Source organism: Acanthochromis polyacanthus, chromosome 9 (assembly GCF_021347895.1).
Source record: "Acanthochromis polyacanthus isolate Apoly-LR-REF ecotype Palm Island chromosome 9, KAUST_Apoly_ChrSc, whole genome shotgun sequence".
NCBI lineage: Eukaryota > Metazoa > Chordata > Actinopteri > Pomacentridae > Acanthochromis > Acanthochromis polyacanthus.
In genome coordinates this window covers 15059366-15073091 of record NC_067121.1, presented here as the reverse complement: position 1 = coordinate 15073091, position 13726 = coordinate 15059366, and the positions used below count along the sequence as shown (strand labels likewise).

The 13726-nt window shown below is 41.4% G+C and overlaps 1 protein-coding gene across 4 annotated transcripts in view; it reads left to right on the top strand.

Moving 5' to 3' along the window:
• The window catches only part of prkci (protein kinase C, iota), a 70448-nt gene that overhangs the window by 12260 nt on the left and 44462 nt on the right, over nucleotides 1-13726 (top strand). For 3 of the 4 annotated variants that reach the window (XM_051953368.1, XM_051953367.1, XM_051953366.1), the window contains exon 2: nucleotides 6140-6261. The exons of the other annotated variant lie outside the window; for it this stretch is intronic. In XM_051953368.1, the coding sequence (XP_051809328.1) occupies nucleotides 6140-6261 (122 nt within the window). The remainder of the gene's footprint in view (nucleotides 1-6139; nucleotides 6262-13726) is intronic. 4 annotated transcript variants of the gene reach the window in all.

The window sequence follows — 13726 nt, the reverse complement described above, 5'->3', positions numbered from 1 at the left end:
GACTGCGAGCTCTGAAAACAAAGTCATTGATTATTATACAGCAGATCAGAACATAAATTAAAAAGTCAAAATGCCCAGAATATTTTTCTAAGTCCAGATGTGAAAAAAAATTGGCCAGGACTTCCCCTGTATTTTATCATTTCACTCATCTTACAAAATATTTACAATCATTTAGAGCGTTAATGAAAAAGGCTAAATTAGATCTATATGGGTAGCACCCAGAATCCAGACATGCAAAAAAAAAAAAAGGGCAGCATTTCTCCTGTACGTCTGTCATTTCATTCATTCATAAAAGGTAATTGAACAAATCTATGAAATGTTTACATTCATGGGATTTGTTTCAGTAAATTTTCATAATGTCAAATCATAGTTTGCAAGCAAAAAAAGTGGTAAACACCTGTTCTCTGTTTTTTTTTTAGGAAGCCCAACATGGTCTGCTGGCCCTTGCCAATCTCCTGCTTCCTCTCTGAGGACATTCTCATTCATGAATCAAACAATCCCCAAACAATTCCCTCCAGAAATGTTGCGATCGTGCGAAATCAACCAATCTCCGCGAATTTTGCGCGGCCTTGCAATTTTGTCCAATCACCGTAACTTTCCCGCAATTTTGGCCCGCCTCCCATGAGTTTCACCAATCATAGCAGCTCCCAGCGAAAACGTAATGCACGTACGTCACCGAATTCACTTCCTGTTTATGGTTTGAAGATGCAGACGTGCGATACTAATGTCTCTCATTTACCAATAAGCGGAGCTAAACTGTTTTACAACCGTGCAATATTGTGGTGGAATACAAAAAAGAAAAAGAAAATCATCGATTGATACACAATTTTTTAAAAAAAAGAATCACGAAACATATTAGAACGGCTGAAATGAGCAGACAACAGACCAGACAAATCACCATGATGGAAACTGTTGCATCCAGATCCGTTAGAGCACTGAAAGAATGAGGCAAATTAGATTAATTATGCCACCAAAGAGTGGAGAGAAATGTCCGTGTTGTCCGGAGGGTCGACCACCGCCTGAGCGGGACGCGACCCCAGACAACGCGCTCCGTGGTTGGACAACTGGGGGAGACGGGGCGTGTCGGTCTCGCTGCTGAGAGCCACGGCGGAGTGATGTGACCATCAGCGTGTGTGAATCATTTCCTTGTTGCCCACATCACTCAAAACGGACTCAGGGATTTGAATTAAGTTTTCAGGGTCGGTCAGAAATGACACAAGGACCAAGTGATTAGACTTTGGCAGCAACCCGCGGACAGATGAGCGGTAAACCGTGATTCCGCGGGCCGCGGTCGCTCTTGGAAAACACTGATGGTGGCGCTGCGCGTTCCATATTCACTGTATTTCTGTCCATATTTTTATGAAGCATACACATATCCACGCGGTCTTGGACTGAAAATGGCGACTGAAGCCTAAGCTTTCGATTCCAACCGCATTTCAACCAATCAAGTGACTCATCGCTGCCTCTGATGCCTAAACAGCCAACCGTTGCCGAGACTGATGGATCTGGACTTACCCAATTTCGTCAGTAAATTCTGAGCAAATCACATCGAAGGAAACGTTTGACTGACAGGGTATGTAGCCAATGAGCTTGCTGAATAGCCAAGAGGCCTCTTTTAACAGGCCTGTGTGATTTTTCACACGTCCGCTGCGGGCAGCAGCTGCAGCCTCTCTCTGTGTCCCTCTGTGCTTCTGATACTGATCAAGATCCACACTGAAGCTTATCTGAAGTGATTTTTTTGAGTTCTTTATGAGTTTTTGGAGTGAAAATAATGTGAAAATGGGCTGAAAAACGAACATATACCATTTTTGCCCAGGGTGTACAGAGGGTGTCCAAAATTGACAGCGCCAGAGCATAGCAGTACAAATACATGTGTGAAACACTCATTTCTTGTAGTATTGCTCTAAAATTTTGACCTGAACTATGTAAGACCCCAGGTTGTGGCCTTTTTGTGTTTTCAAGCTCTCACAGTGCTGCCACACTTATTTTCAAGTGTTTTATTAGGGAAAAAATTTAGGCGAGAATAAAATTCATCATAATTCAGTGTGTTCCAACATAAAATGCTCTGTGCCAGTAGCACCTCGAGTAATTCTGACTGCACTGGATGAAAATTCAGGTTGTCAGCTTTCAAAAGACACCTCAACCATGCATGTACTCCAAACAGTTCAAGAACAGCATTCAGTTTACTTTCTGTACATCTTCAGTAGAAATTTCAGGCGAAAATTGACTGAAGCTTATTGAAAATGGAACATTATTGGGTTTTGGACTGTTTGTTAGGGTGGTATCCTTAAAGTGGATTGTTTTGAACTCATGACCTCAGACTTAAGATATATTTCACTCAGCTGTGATACATTATAGATTGAGCAATTCTTTTTTGGTAACACAAAATGATACACGATATTGGGCTAAATCTGTATTCACTGTTTTGTAGACAATGCCATAAACTATAATAATAGCAGCATTAATGGCATTTGTTCCTTTAACATTAATACATAAATAATGTACTGTGTTCATAGGTGGTAGCTATATTATTATTCATTAATTTGGTCCTGGTCTATTTTGTGCCTATTAATGCACCAGTTCGACTTTTTCCTCTCTGTGTCGAGCATATCTTCCACTAAACCAGTGGTTCTCACTTTTTTCCTGTCAGGCCCCCCTTCGGAGGACAAAAAACTTCCACGCGCACCCCCCCCCAAATAACTTTGTACATATACACTGCCTGGCAAAAATTTGGATTTGCCCCTAATTTTCCCATATTTTTGTCAAAACAGCCCAATTAAGAGCTAACTTTAGCAATTTGTTATTTCTAATTATTGCAAGAACATTCATGAGTATGCTATGAACAAAATTTAATCAAGTATGGCACTCAAGTAGGGATATTTCTAAGCATTTATTGACGAAAGCATTACTAGAAGGTTTAGGTAGCAACATTACCCTATCTTTTGTTTGGTTAAAAACACTTAAAATATCTTTACAAAGGGTTGCATGTCCCCTGTAATAACTAAGCCCTTCCAATACAATGTTTTTCACACCTTGATTCACAGTTCTTTACTCTGTTCACAAATATTTTGTGTTACCTTTTTGAGTTGATATAAAAGACTGACAATTTCTGGAAAGAAGAACGTCTAGCTAATTTGAAAATGATCTAAATCTGAAGTAGCACAGAAATGGCCAGAAAATCTCAGTTAAGCAAAGAAAAAAGAATTGAAATTCAGGTTTTGAAAAAAGAAGGCTATTCTACAAGACAAATTGCTCAGAAAGTTAAAGTCTCACAAAGTGGAGTTGCAAAAACATTAAAGAGATATGAAGAGAAACAGGTTCACATGAAGACAGATTTCGTTTTGGTAGAAGCAGAGTCACGTCTAAAGCTGAAGATAAGTTCATCAGGGTCACCAGTCTTCAAAATAGACAAAAGACAGCCCCAGAAATAAGAGCTCAGCTAAACTCAACCAGGAGCAATAATGTGTCAGTGGATACTGTGCGGTGTAGACTGTGGGAATCTGGTCTGAAAGGCGAGGTAGCTGCCAGGAAACCAATGCTAAGAAAGCAGAACATAAAGAATAGACTTCAGTGGGCTAGGGAACATAGAAACTGGACTGTAGAAGAATGGAAAGCAGTTCTGTTTACAGATGAGTCAAATTTTGAAATGTTTGGATCAAAACAGCGCAAGTACGTTCGACGTAGGATTGGAGAACGCTTGACTCCTGCGTGTGTTGTTCCCACAGTAAAGCATGGTGGAGGTAGCGTGATGGTCTGGGGCTGTTTTGCAGGGGGACAGACTGGTGATCTGCACAAAGTCACAGGAATTCTAAATCAGCATGGATACCACAGTATCTTACAGAGGCATGCCTTTCCCTCTGGGCTGCATTTAGTGGGACAACCATTCACACTACAACAAGACAACGATCCAAAGCACACCTCCAAACTGTGTCAGAGGTATTTGGCCAAGAAAGAAGAGGAGGGGAAGCTAAGGATTATGACTTGACCAGCTTAATCCCCTGACCTTAACCCCATCGAACTTGCATGGCATGAACTGGACAGAAACATCAAGAAAAAGCAACCCACAAGTGCTGCAAACCTTTGAGATGTTGGCAGAAGCATGGGAAGAAATTTCAAGTGATTATCTCATGTCACTGTTCGCAAGAATGCCTCGAATTTGTCAAAGCGAAAGAAGGCTATTTTGATGAGTCACGGATTTAGACAGTTTATTAACAGTATTATATGCTAAATGCTTCAATTTTGTTTTCAGTGTTCTCTATAGTTCTACTGTGATTAGAAATGAAACATGGCTAAATTGCACTCATAATTTAGGTAATATGAACCAATCACAGAAAAATTAGGTGTGAGTCCAAACTTTTCCCGGGTAGTGTACATACACACACACACACACACACGTACACATACATATATATATATATATATATATATATACACACATACATACTGTGAAAACGTATGGGTTCTGCTCAAGGTTTTTTCCCTGTTAAAAGGGTGTTTTCCTTGCCACTGTCGCCTTTGGGCTTGCTCTGGGGGTCAGGCATATGGGTTCTGTAAAGCGTCTTGAGACGATTTGACTGTAATTGACGCTATATAAATAAAATTGAATTGAATTGAATATTCAGGGCTGTGTTACTTTAACTGATTCCATTTTGTTGTACAGATCAGAGGTGGCAAACTCATTTTAGGGAATCTGATCTCTGTTGGGGGCTGCACAGTGGACTAGTGGTTAGCACTTTCGCTTTGCAGCAAGAAGATCCCCGGTTCAAATCCCGGCCTGGGATCTTTCTGCATGGAGTTTGCATGTTCTCCCTGTGCATGCGTGGGTTTTCTCCGGGCACTCCGGCTTCCTCCCACAGTCCAAAAATATTCTGAGGTTAATTGATTACTCTAAATTGCATGTAGGTGTGAATGTGAGTGTGATTGTTTGTCTGTATATGTAGCCCTGTGACAGACTGGCGACCTGTCCAGGGTGTCCCCTGCCTTCGCCCGAGTCAGCTGGGATAGGCTCCAGCACCCCCTGTGACCCTAGTGAGGATAAAGCGGTGTATAAAGAATGGATGGATGGATCTCTGGTGGCCCCCCCCAGTAAAAATTACTGCATAATAACCTATAAGTAATGACAACTCTAACTTTTCTCCTTTGTTTTAGTTAAAATAAAGTACATTTTGAAAAATGTTTACATTTAATGAACTATCTTTTTACAAAACATGATGAACCTGAAATTTCAGGTAGCCTACTATGTCTCAGTTTATTATTTATACAAGCATTGTAACTGTCAGATTACAGTTTATCTACAAAAATCCAAAACATTCAGTCACAGGTATCTGGAACTGAACAATCCAGTATTTTACTTCATGATCAAAAAGACTTGTCAAAGTCTAGAAATTATTTTAAATTTACAGTTTTACAAATTTAAAATTTACAGTTAATGTAGTAATTTGTATCATTTGTAAAGTCGTCCCCGTGGGCCGAAATGGACCGTCTGACGGGCCGATTTTGGCCTGCAGGCCATATGTTTGACAGCTCTGGTAAAAATAATCGGAGTAGATGAGCCGAGTACGTGACGCAAAGAAGTGCACTGGTGTTCCGACTGCACATTAACGATGTGTTCTCCCGTTCTCGGGAGTCTGTACTTCCGAGTCTGAATGGCCAGCACATATACAGTGTATGGGCCAGCGCAATTTCAGTATTTTTGTATGCCGCGAAAAATTACGCCGACATTAAAACAATTGTTCAGCTAATTAGTTCCGTGTAGACTTACCTTTTCCTCCCAGTCACTCGTGCCCCCTTTGACATGCCTCAGCGCCCCCCCAGGGGGGGTGTGCCCTACTATTTGAGAAACACTGCACTAAGCATAACTGATATTACTATGTTGACATTGGTAGTGCAGCCATTTTTCACATTAACAATATTTGTACTTCGCTACATCATAACGTAATGCAGTGCACTGTCAGTTTGAACACTGTGCCGGCAGGCAATTTTGACTACCTGAATGAACAACATTTTTTAGAATGGCAGCGCTGTCCAATGTTATATCTGTACCACCACATATTCAGCATGTGCTTGTTGCATCTAAAGTAATCACACTGGTTAAATAAAATTTAAAATAAATATTTCACTGATTCTTCTGTATCTACAGGGACATAATGATCACACATTTTGAGCCATCTATCTCGTATGAGGGCCTATACGGGGAGGTGAGGGACATGTGCTCCATGGACAATGACCAACTCTTCACCATGAAGTGGATTGATGAAGAAGGTATGCTTTCCTTACCCTGCACCTGCACTTTGTTAAAATCTCTGCTCTATAAATCAGCCACAGCAGCTTGTGCTTTTTTTGTTTTTTTTCCCTCACGGTTTACCTTACAGGAACCATACTAAACAAAAATCAAGCTGATGATTACATGATGACTACAAATTTAGAGGTTACTGATTGAATTTGCAAGAATAGATTGGCCATGTGTTAATATGGACACATGCTCATATAAACACACATCCTTTTCTGTTGACTGTAATGTTAAGTGTTGTCTTGCCAGTCCAGAAAATGCAGAGCACTCCTTTGTAGGGATGTGCGCGACTAGTCGTTTAATTGTTTAACCGCCAACTTATTTATTAAACGTTTAGTATTTTACTAGTCCGTTAAACGCTGCATTAAGCATCATGTACCTTGTTCTTCGCGCCTCTGCATCGGCTTCTTTGTAAACAGCCTGAGCAGCCAGGGAGAGAATTGCTCCTCCTCCCCTCCCCTCACACGCACATGTAGCAGGACCTCCGGATGATACGTTCGTTTCTCCAAACCTACACCGCCTGTCCCCCCCCCCCCCCCCCCCCCCCCGGCACAGCCACGCTTCGCTTCCCCCGGTCCCGACCGGGTGCCACCATGCAGCTCTACGCTCGGGCGTCTGGGCTACCTGGTTGATCCTGCCAGTAGCATATGCTTGTCTCAAAGATTAAGCCATGCAAGTCAAAGTACACACGGCCGGTACAGTGAAACTGCGAATGGCTCATTAAATCAGTTATGGTTCCTTTGATCGCTCTCTCAACGATACCCAACAGGCTTATCAAAATGTCTGATCCACTTGTGAAACTCTTCCTCATCTGCCAAGCAAACCCAGCCATCATCATCGTCATTTACGACGGGGCCGTGAACGCCACTGCAGCCTCCATCGTTATTATCAGTGCATTTTCTCCCACGTCTGCTGCTATTTCTGCGTTTTTTTTTTCATCCCCCGCTATCCCCCTCCTCATTAGCGGTGTTTTGACCACTCCAGCTACACCCACCACGTCCCCTCTTGCCACTCCGGACCCCGTGAAGCAAAGCATCGGCTCCAGTATGTGCTGCTTGTGGACTGTCATGACACACCGACCCGCTGCCGTTACGCACAGACGCAGCGGCACTTTCTGTCTGTGGATGACTGAACATCTTCATCAGAGGGTGAATATTCCTCTTCAGAATATGAGTAAGTCATTACTTGCCAAAGTACTTTGTCAGCGTTGACCAGACCTCTCGGTATGGTGAGTTTTCTCACTCTAAAATGTGCCGTCTTGCGCTCTGATACGCTCCGACGGCGAGTCTTGTCTCCTCGGTTTTCAAATTCTGTGAACTCCAAAACTTTGAATGAAAACACGCCCACGACTGATGCTCAGATTGAAGTTCCGGATGTCCGCCATCTCCTGGTGTACAGTACATGAGGCACATGAGGCAGTATATTTGAAGCTTTGGCTTGTTTTGTTCAGCAATGTTGCTTGTTGCAATATTGCGACTTTGGCGCTTAAAGGGTTAAATTGCAAGTTTTCTGAACCGACTAGTCGCAAATTTTATTTGCGACTAGTCGATTCGGAAATTAGTCGAAATTCTCATCCCTACTGCTTTGCAATTCCTTGTCAGAGTCAGGCAGCGTTAATACTGACATAGGAAAGATGGAGCCATCAGATCGTTCTGCCCAGGATAAGGTCAGTCTGCCCAAACTCATTAGACTCTGATCAACTCCTGCTGGTAGCCACCCACATGCGATCACTAGAGTCATTAGCCTCGGTGAGAAAGACAAGCTGCTTGATGGTTGTTATTAAGTTCAGTGCTAGTTGTCTCTCCTGCTGCCTAATTCATGGAAAACACACATTTACACATGCGCAATGTGAACTTAAGTCATTGTCACACTAATTAAAAAAATTATATGTAATTGTTTCATGCCAATCATGTGTTACTGCTGCGGACATATAGCAATCAGCCATAACATAATACCACAACAGGTGAAGTGAAGAACTTTTATCATCTAATTATATTTAGGGCTGCAACTAACGATTATTTTAATAATCGATTAATCTGCTGATTATTTTTTCGATTAATTGATGAATTGGATAAAAAAAACATTTTTAATTTCCACCTCTTTATTCAGAAATAGACAGAACAAATAAGATCATTATAGTGAAGCCTTCATCTTCAACCATCAACAGAGGCCTCACGTCAGTGACGTTCATGTTGAGGATGCTCTCAGTGAGACAGCTGCTTGCTGTGGTGGACATGATGTCTTTCTCATCATAAAGCCTATCAATGCAATTCATCCTGCCTCACTCCAACACAGACCAGTGTCTTCACTCAGATGTCAGAAAATTAAAACTTGAGGCTTAAGTTTTAAATTATTACCACTATAGTGTGCAAGTTACATTTATTTTTAATGCATATTCAAACCATGCTTTAGCTGATGAAAGTGAAATAAAACCTATCTCTCACAGTCACACACGCCCTATCTCTGCCATTAATCAGTTAATAAGCAAACCCTAGCATTAGACAAGCTACCAGAGAGACTGATATTACATTTCCTCACTTTAAAACGAAACACATGTGGGATAATGCAGCGACTTAAGATGCATGTCAACTAGATGCGACACATCGCATATGGCATGCTGGTCCGGTTGGTGCATTTCCAGCTGCGATCCGGTGTGTTTACCTGCAGCTCATTTGCATAAAATAGACTCTTCTACTGTCCTTCAACATCTAAACTAGCCGTCGGTGAACTAAAACCAGGACAGGTTCAGCTGCTGCACAGATTATTTCTCGCCTCAAATGCTTTAGAAATACTTTTCCCTGAAGTGTTTTCGAAAGTTTGCGGCCGAGCCGCTGTGTTTATCAGACGCATCTATCAGACCGTCAAGCTGAAAGTGCGGTCATGTGATCATGTAGTGGCCCGCTCGTGACTGTCCGGCATCAGTGCGATTTTCAGATGCATGCATTTGCATGTAGTGGACACGCAGCATGTCTTTGTTTTGTGAAGCGTGAAATGCTCCCACTCTTTTGAGGACTTCGATCAAACTGTTTTCTCTGTGCTGGTCATGTTTCATTTGTTGACTTTACTTTCCTTTGAAAATACCTCCTCTGCTCTGCCTCCACCTCGCTCTGTTCAACTCGCTCTGCAGGTGAAGTAGACGGCTCCGTGACATGGCGAGTGACGCATGAATCACGCGACACAACGAATCAATAATGCAATTCGTTGCCAACGCTTTTAATAATCGATTATTATCGATTTTATCGATTCGTTGTTGTAGCCCTAATTATATTACAATAATCCGCTGGGAAGAGTTGGATCCTGGCATTCATGTGGATGTTGTTTTGGTACATACTACCTACCTAAACATTTTTCTGGACACTTTTAGATATCCCATGTCCATTTCCTGATAGGCCGGAGCTGTTTTGTCAACACAAGGGAGACCTCCACAACATTAGACAAGTGATTTTATTGTTGTTGTTGATCAGTGTGTTTTTCAAAAAATGCTCAATTTATCAAACTGATTTTTCCTGCTAAAAATACCATGCTCATTTGATTTCACCTCCAGGGAAACATTTGAAGGCAATATTCACATGAATGCACAGCTTTTAAGATTTACTCTGTGAAATGTTGTTGCACAGGCAAACTGAATCATCTGATGATCAGAGTCCTTTATTTTTTTACCCTGTGTTCCTCCATCAGATGTGAGTTTTCTTTTAGTCATTGTGGGTACAGGACATCACCTGTATGGTGTGAACCTGAAGAACAAATGAGCAGACTTGCTTACTGCAAACCAGCTTTGGAGAAAAATGATGCCCAGATTGTTGTAGCAAAATCAAGTTTTTTTTTCCCCCAATATTTTTTTTGGTTTTCAACTTTTATAATGAAAGGTGAACAAGACAAGACAAATGATAATATACATGAAGGACATACAGTGGGTACGGAAAGTATTCAGACCCCTTAAAATGTTTTAACTCTCTGTGTCATTGCAGCCATTTGCCAAAATCAAAAAGTTCATTTTATTTCTCATTAATGTACACTCAGCACCCCATCTTGACAGAAAAAAACAGAAATGTAGAAATTTTTGCAAATTTGTTAAAAAAGAAAAACTGAAATATCACATGGTCATAAGTATTCAGACCCTTTGCAGCGACATTCATATTTACACACGTGGACAAAATTGTTGGTACCCCTCAGTTAAAGAAGGAAAAACCCACAATTCTCACTGAAATCACTTGAAACTCACAAAAGTAACAATAAATAAAAATTTATTGAAAATTAAATCATCAAAAACAGCCATTACTTTTGAATTGTTGATTAACATAATTATTTAAAAAAACAAACTAATGAAACAGGCCTGGACAAAAATGATGGTACCTCTATAAAAGATTGAAAACTATTTGACCAGAGTGACATGATTAACTCAGGTGTGTCATTTAATTGACATCACAGGTGTTTCCAAACTCATAATCAGTCAGTCTGCCTATTTAAAGGGAGACAAGTAGTCACCCTGCTGTTTGGTGAAAAGGTGTGTACCACACTGAACATGGACAACAGAAAGCGAAGGAGAGAATTGTCCCAGGACATCCGAAAAAAAATTATAGACAAACATCTTAAAGGTAAAGGCTATAAGACCATCTCTAAACAGCTTGAAGTTCCTGTGACAACAGTGGCTCATATTATTCAGAAGTTCAAGACCCACGGGACAGTAGCCAACCTCCCTGGACGTGGCCGCAAGAGGAAAATTGATGACAAATTGAAGAGACGGATCGTTGGAATTGTATCCAAAGAGCCCAGAGCAACCTCCAAAGAAATTAAAGGTGAACTCCAAGGCCAAGGTACATCAGTGTCAGATCGCACCATTCGTCGTTGTTCGAGCCAAAGTGGACTTCATGGGAGACGACCAAGGAGGACACCACTGCTGAAAAAAACTCATAAAAAAGCGAGACTGGAATTTGCAAAAATGCATGTTGACAAGCCACAAAGCTTCTGGGAGAATGTCCTTTGGACAGATGAGACCAAACTGGAGCTTTTTGGTAAGGCACATCAACTCTATGTTCATAGACTCAAAAACCAAGCATACGAAGAAAAGAACACTGTCCCTACGGTGAAACATGGAGGAGGCTCAGTAATGTTTTGGGGCTGCTTTGCTGCATCTGGCACTAGGTGTCTTGAAAGTGTGCAAGGTACGATGAAATCTGAAGACTATCAAGGCATTCTGGAGAGAAATGTGCTGCCTAGTGTCAGAAAGCTTGGTCTCAGTCGCAGGTCATGGGTCTTCCAACAGGACAACGATCCAAAACACACAGCCAAAAACACCCAAGAATGGCTGAGAGAAAAGCGTTGGACTATTCTAAAGTGGTCTTCTATGAGCCCAGATCTGAATCCCATTGAACATATGTGGAAGGAGCTGAAACATGCCATTTGGAGAAGACACCCATCAAACCTGAGACAACTGGAGCTGTTTGCTCATGAGGAGTGGGCCAAAATACCTGTTGACAGCTGCAGAACGCTCATTGACAAATACAGAAATCGTTTAATTGCAGTGATTGCCTCAAAAGGTTGTGCAACAAAATATTAAGTTATGGGTACCATCATTTTTGTCCAGCCCTATTTCATTAGTTTTTTTTTTTTAAATAATTATGTTAATCAACAATTCAAAAGTGATGGCTGATTTTGATTATTTAATTTTCAATAAATTTTTATTTATTGTTACTTTTGTGAGTTTCAAGTGATTTCAGTGAGAATTGTGGGTTTTTCCTTCTTTAACTGAGGGGTACCAACAATTTTGTCCACGTGTGTAACTCACATGCTGTCCATTTCTTCTGATCCTCCTCGAGATGGTTCTGCTTCTTTATTGAAGTCCTGCTCTGTTTAATTAAACTGATTGAACTTGATTAGGAAAGGCACACACCTGTCTATATAAGACCTTACAGCTCACAGTGCATGTCAGAGCAAATGAGAATCATGAGGTTGAAGGAACTGCCCAAGGAGCTCAGAGACAGAAATGTGGCAAGACACAGATCTGGCCAAGGTTACAAAAGAATTTCTGCAGCACTCAAGGTTCCTAAGAGCACAGTGGCCTCCATAATCCTCAAATGGAAGAAGTTTGGGACGACCACAACTCTTCCTAGACCTGGCCGTCCAGCCAAACTGAGCAATTGTGGGAGAAGAGCCTTGGTGAGAGAGGTAAAGAAGAACCCAAAGATCACTGTGGCTGAGCTCCAGAGATGCAGTCGGGAGATAGGAGAAAGTTCCACAAAGTCAGCTATCACCACCAGTCGGGGCTTTATGGCAGAGTGACCCGACGGAAGCCTCTCCTCAGTGCAAGACACATTGAGTTTGCCAAAAAACACATGAAGGACTGAGAAATAAGATTCTCTGGTCTGATGAGATCAAGATTGAACTTTTTGGTGTTAATTCTAAGCGGTATGTGTGGAGAAAACCAGGCACTGCTCATCACCTGCCCAATACAATCCCTTCAGTGAAACATGGTGGTGGGAGCATCATGTTGTGGGGGTGTTTTTCAGCTGCAGGGACAGGACGACCGGTTGCAATTGAAGGAAGGATGAATGCGGCCAAGTACAGAGATATCCTGGTGGAAAACCTCTTCCAGAGTGCTCAGGACCTCAGACTGGGCCGAAGGTTCACCTTTCAACAGGATAACAGGATAATGACCCTAAGCACACAGCTAAAATTGAGCATCGCTGGAGAGACCTCAAAATGGCTGTCCACCAACATTCACCATCCAACCTGACAGAACTGGAGAGGATCTGCAAGGAAGAATGGCAGAGGATCCCCAAGTCCAGGTGTGAAAAACTTGTTGCGTCATTCCCAAGAAGACTCATGGCTGTACTAGCTGAAAAGGGTGCTTCTACTCAATACTGAGCACAGGGTCTGAATACTTATGACCATGTGATATTTCAGTTTTTCTTTTTTAATAAATTTGCAAAAATTTCTACATTTCTGTTTTTTTCTGTCAAGACGGGGTGCTGAGTGTACATTAATGAGAAATAAAATGAACTTTTTTGATTTTGGCAAATGGCTGCAATGACACAGAGAGTGAAAAATTTCAAGGGGTCTGAATACTTTCCTTACCCACTGTAGATGAAAACACTAATACCTTACACCTGCACCAAATGACACCTATACGCACGTGTATGTACACATACACAACTAAGTAACATGTACTTAACAGTAACAGTTATAGAAAATAAAACAGAAATAGTTTGAATGTCGTGCTTAGTTTCCAGGTGCTATAACGTTCATATACAGTTCCCATAATTGTACAAATTCCTCCAGTTTTCCTTTGTAAGTCAGTCTTTCCAATCCAATGCATTCTGATAGTTCTTTTATACATTGTGTTATAGAAGGAGCTTCCATGCTCTTCCATTTCCGGGGTGATAGCTCTTCTGGCATGTAACAGTCCAAAGTCCAACACTTTAGTTTGTTTCTTAGTAT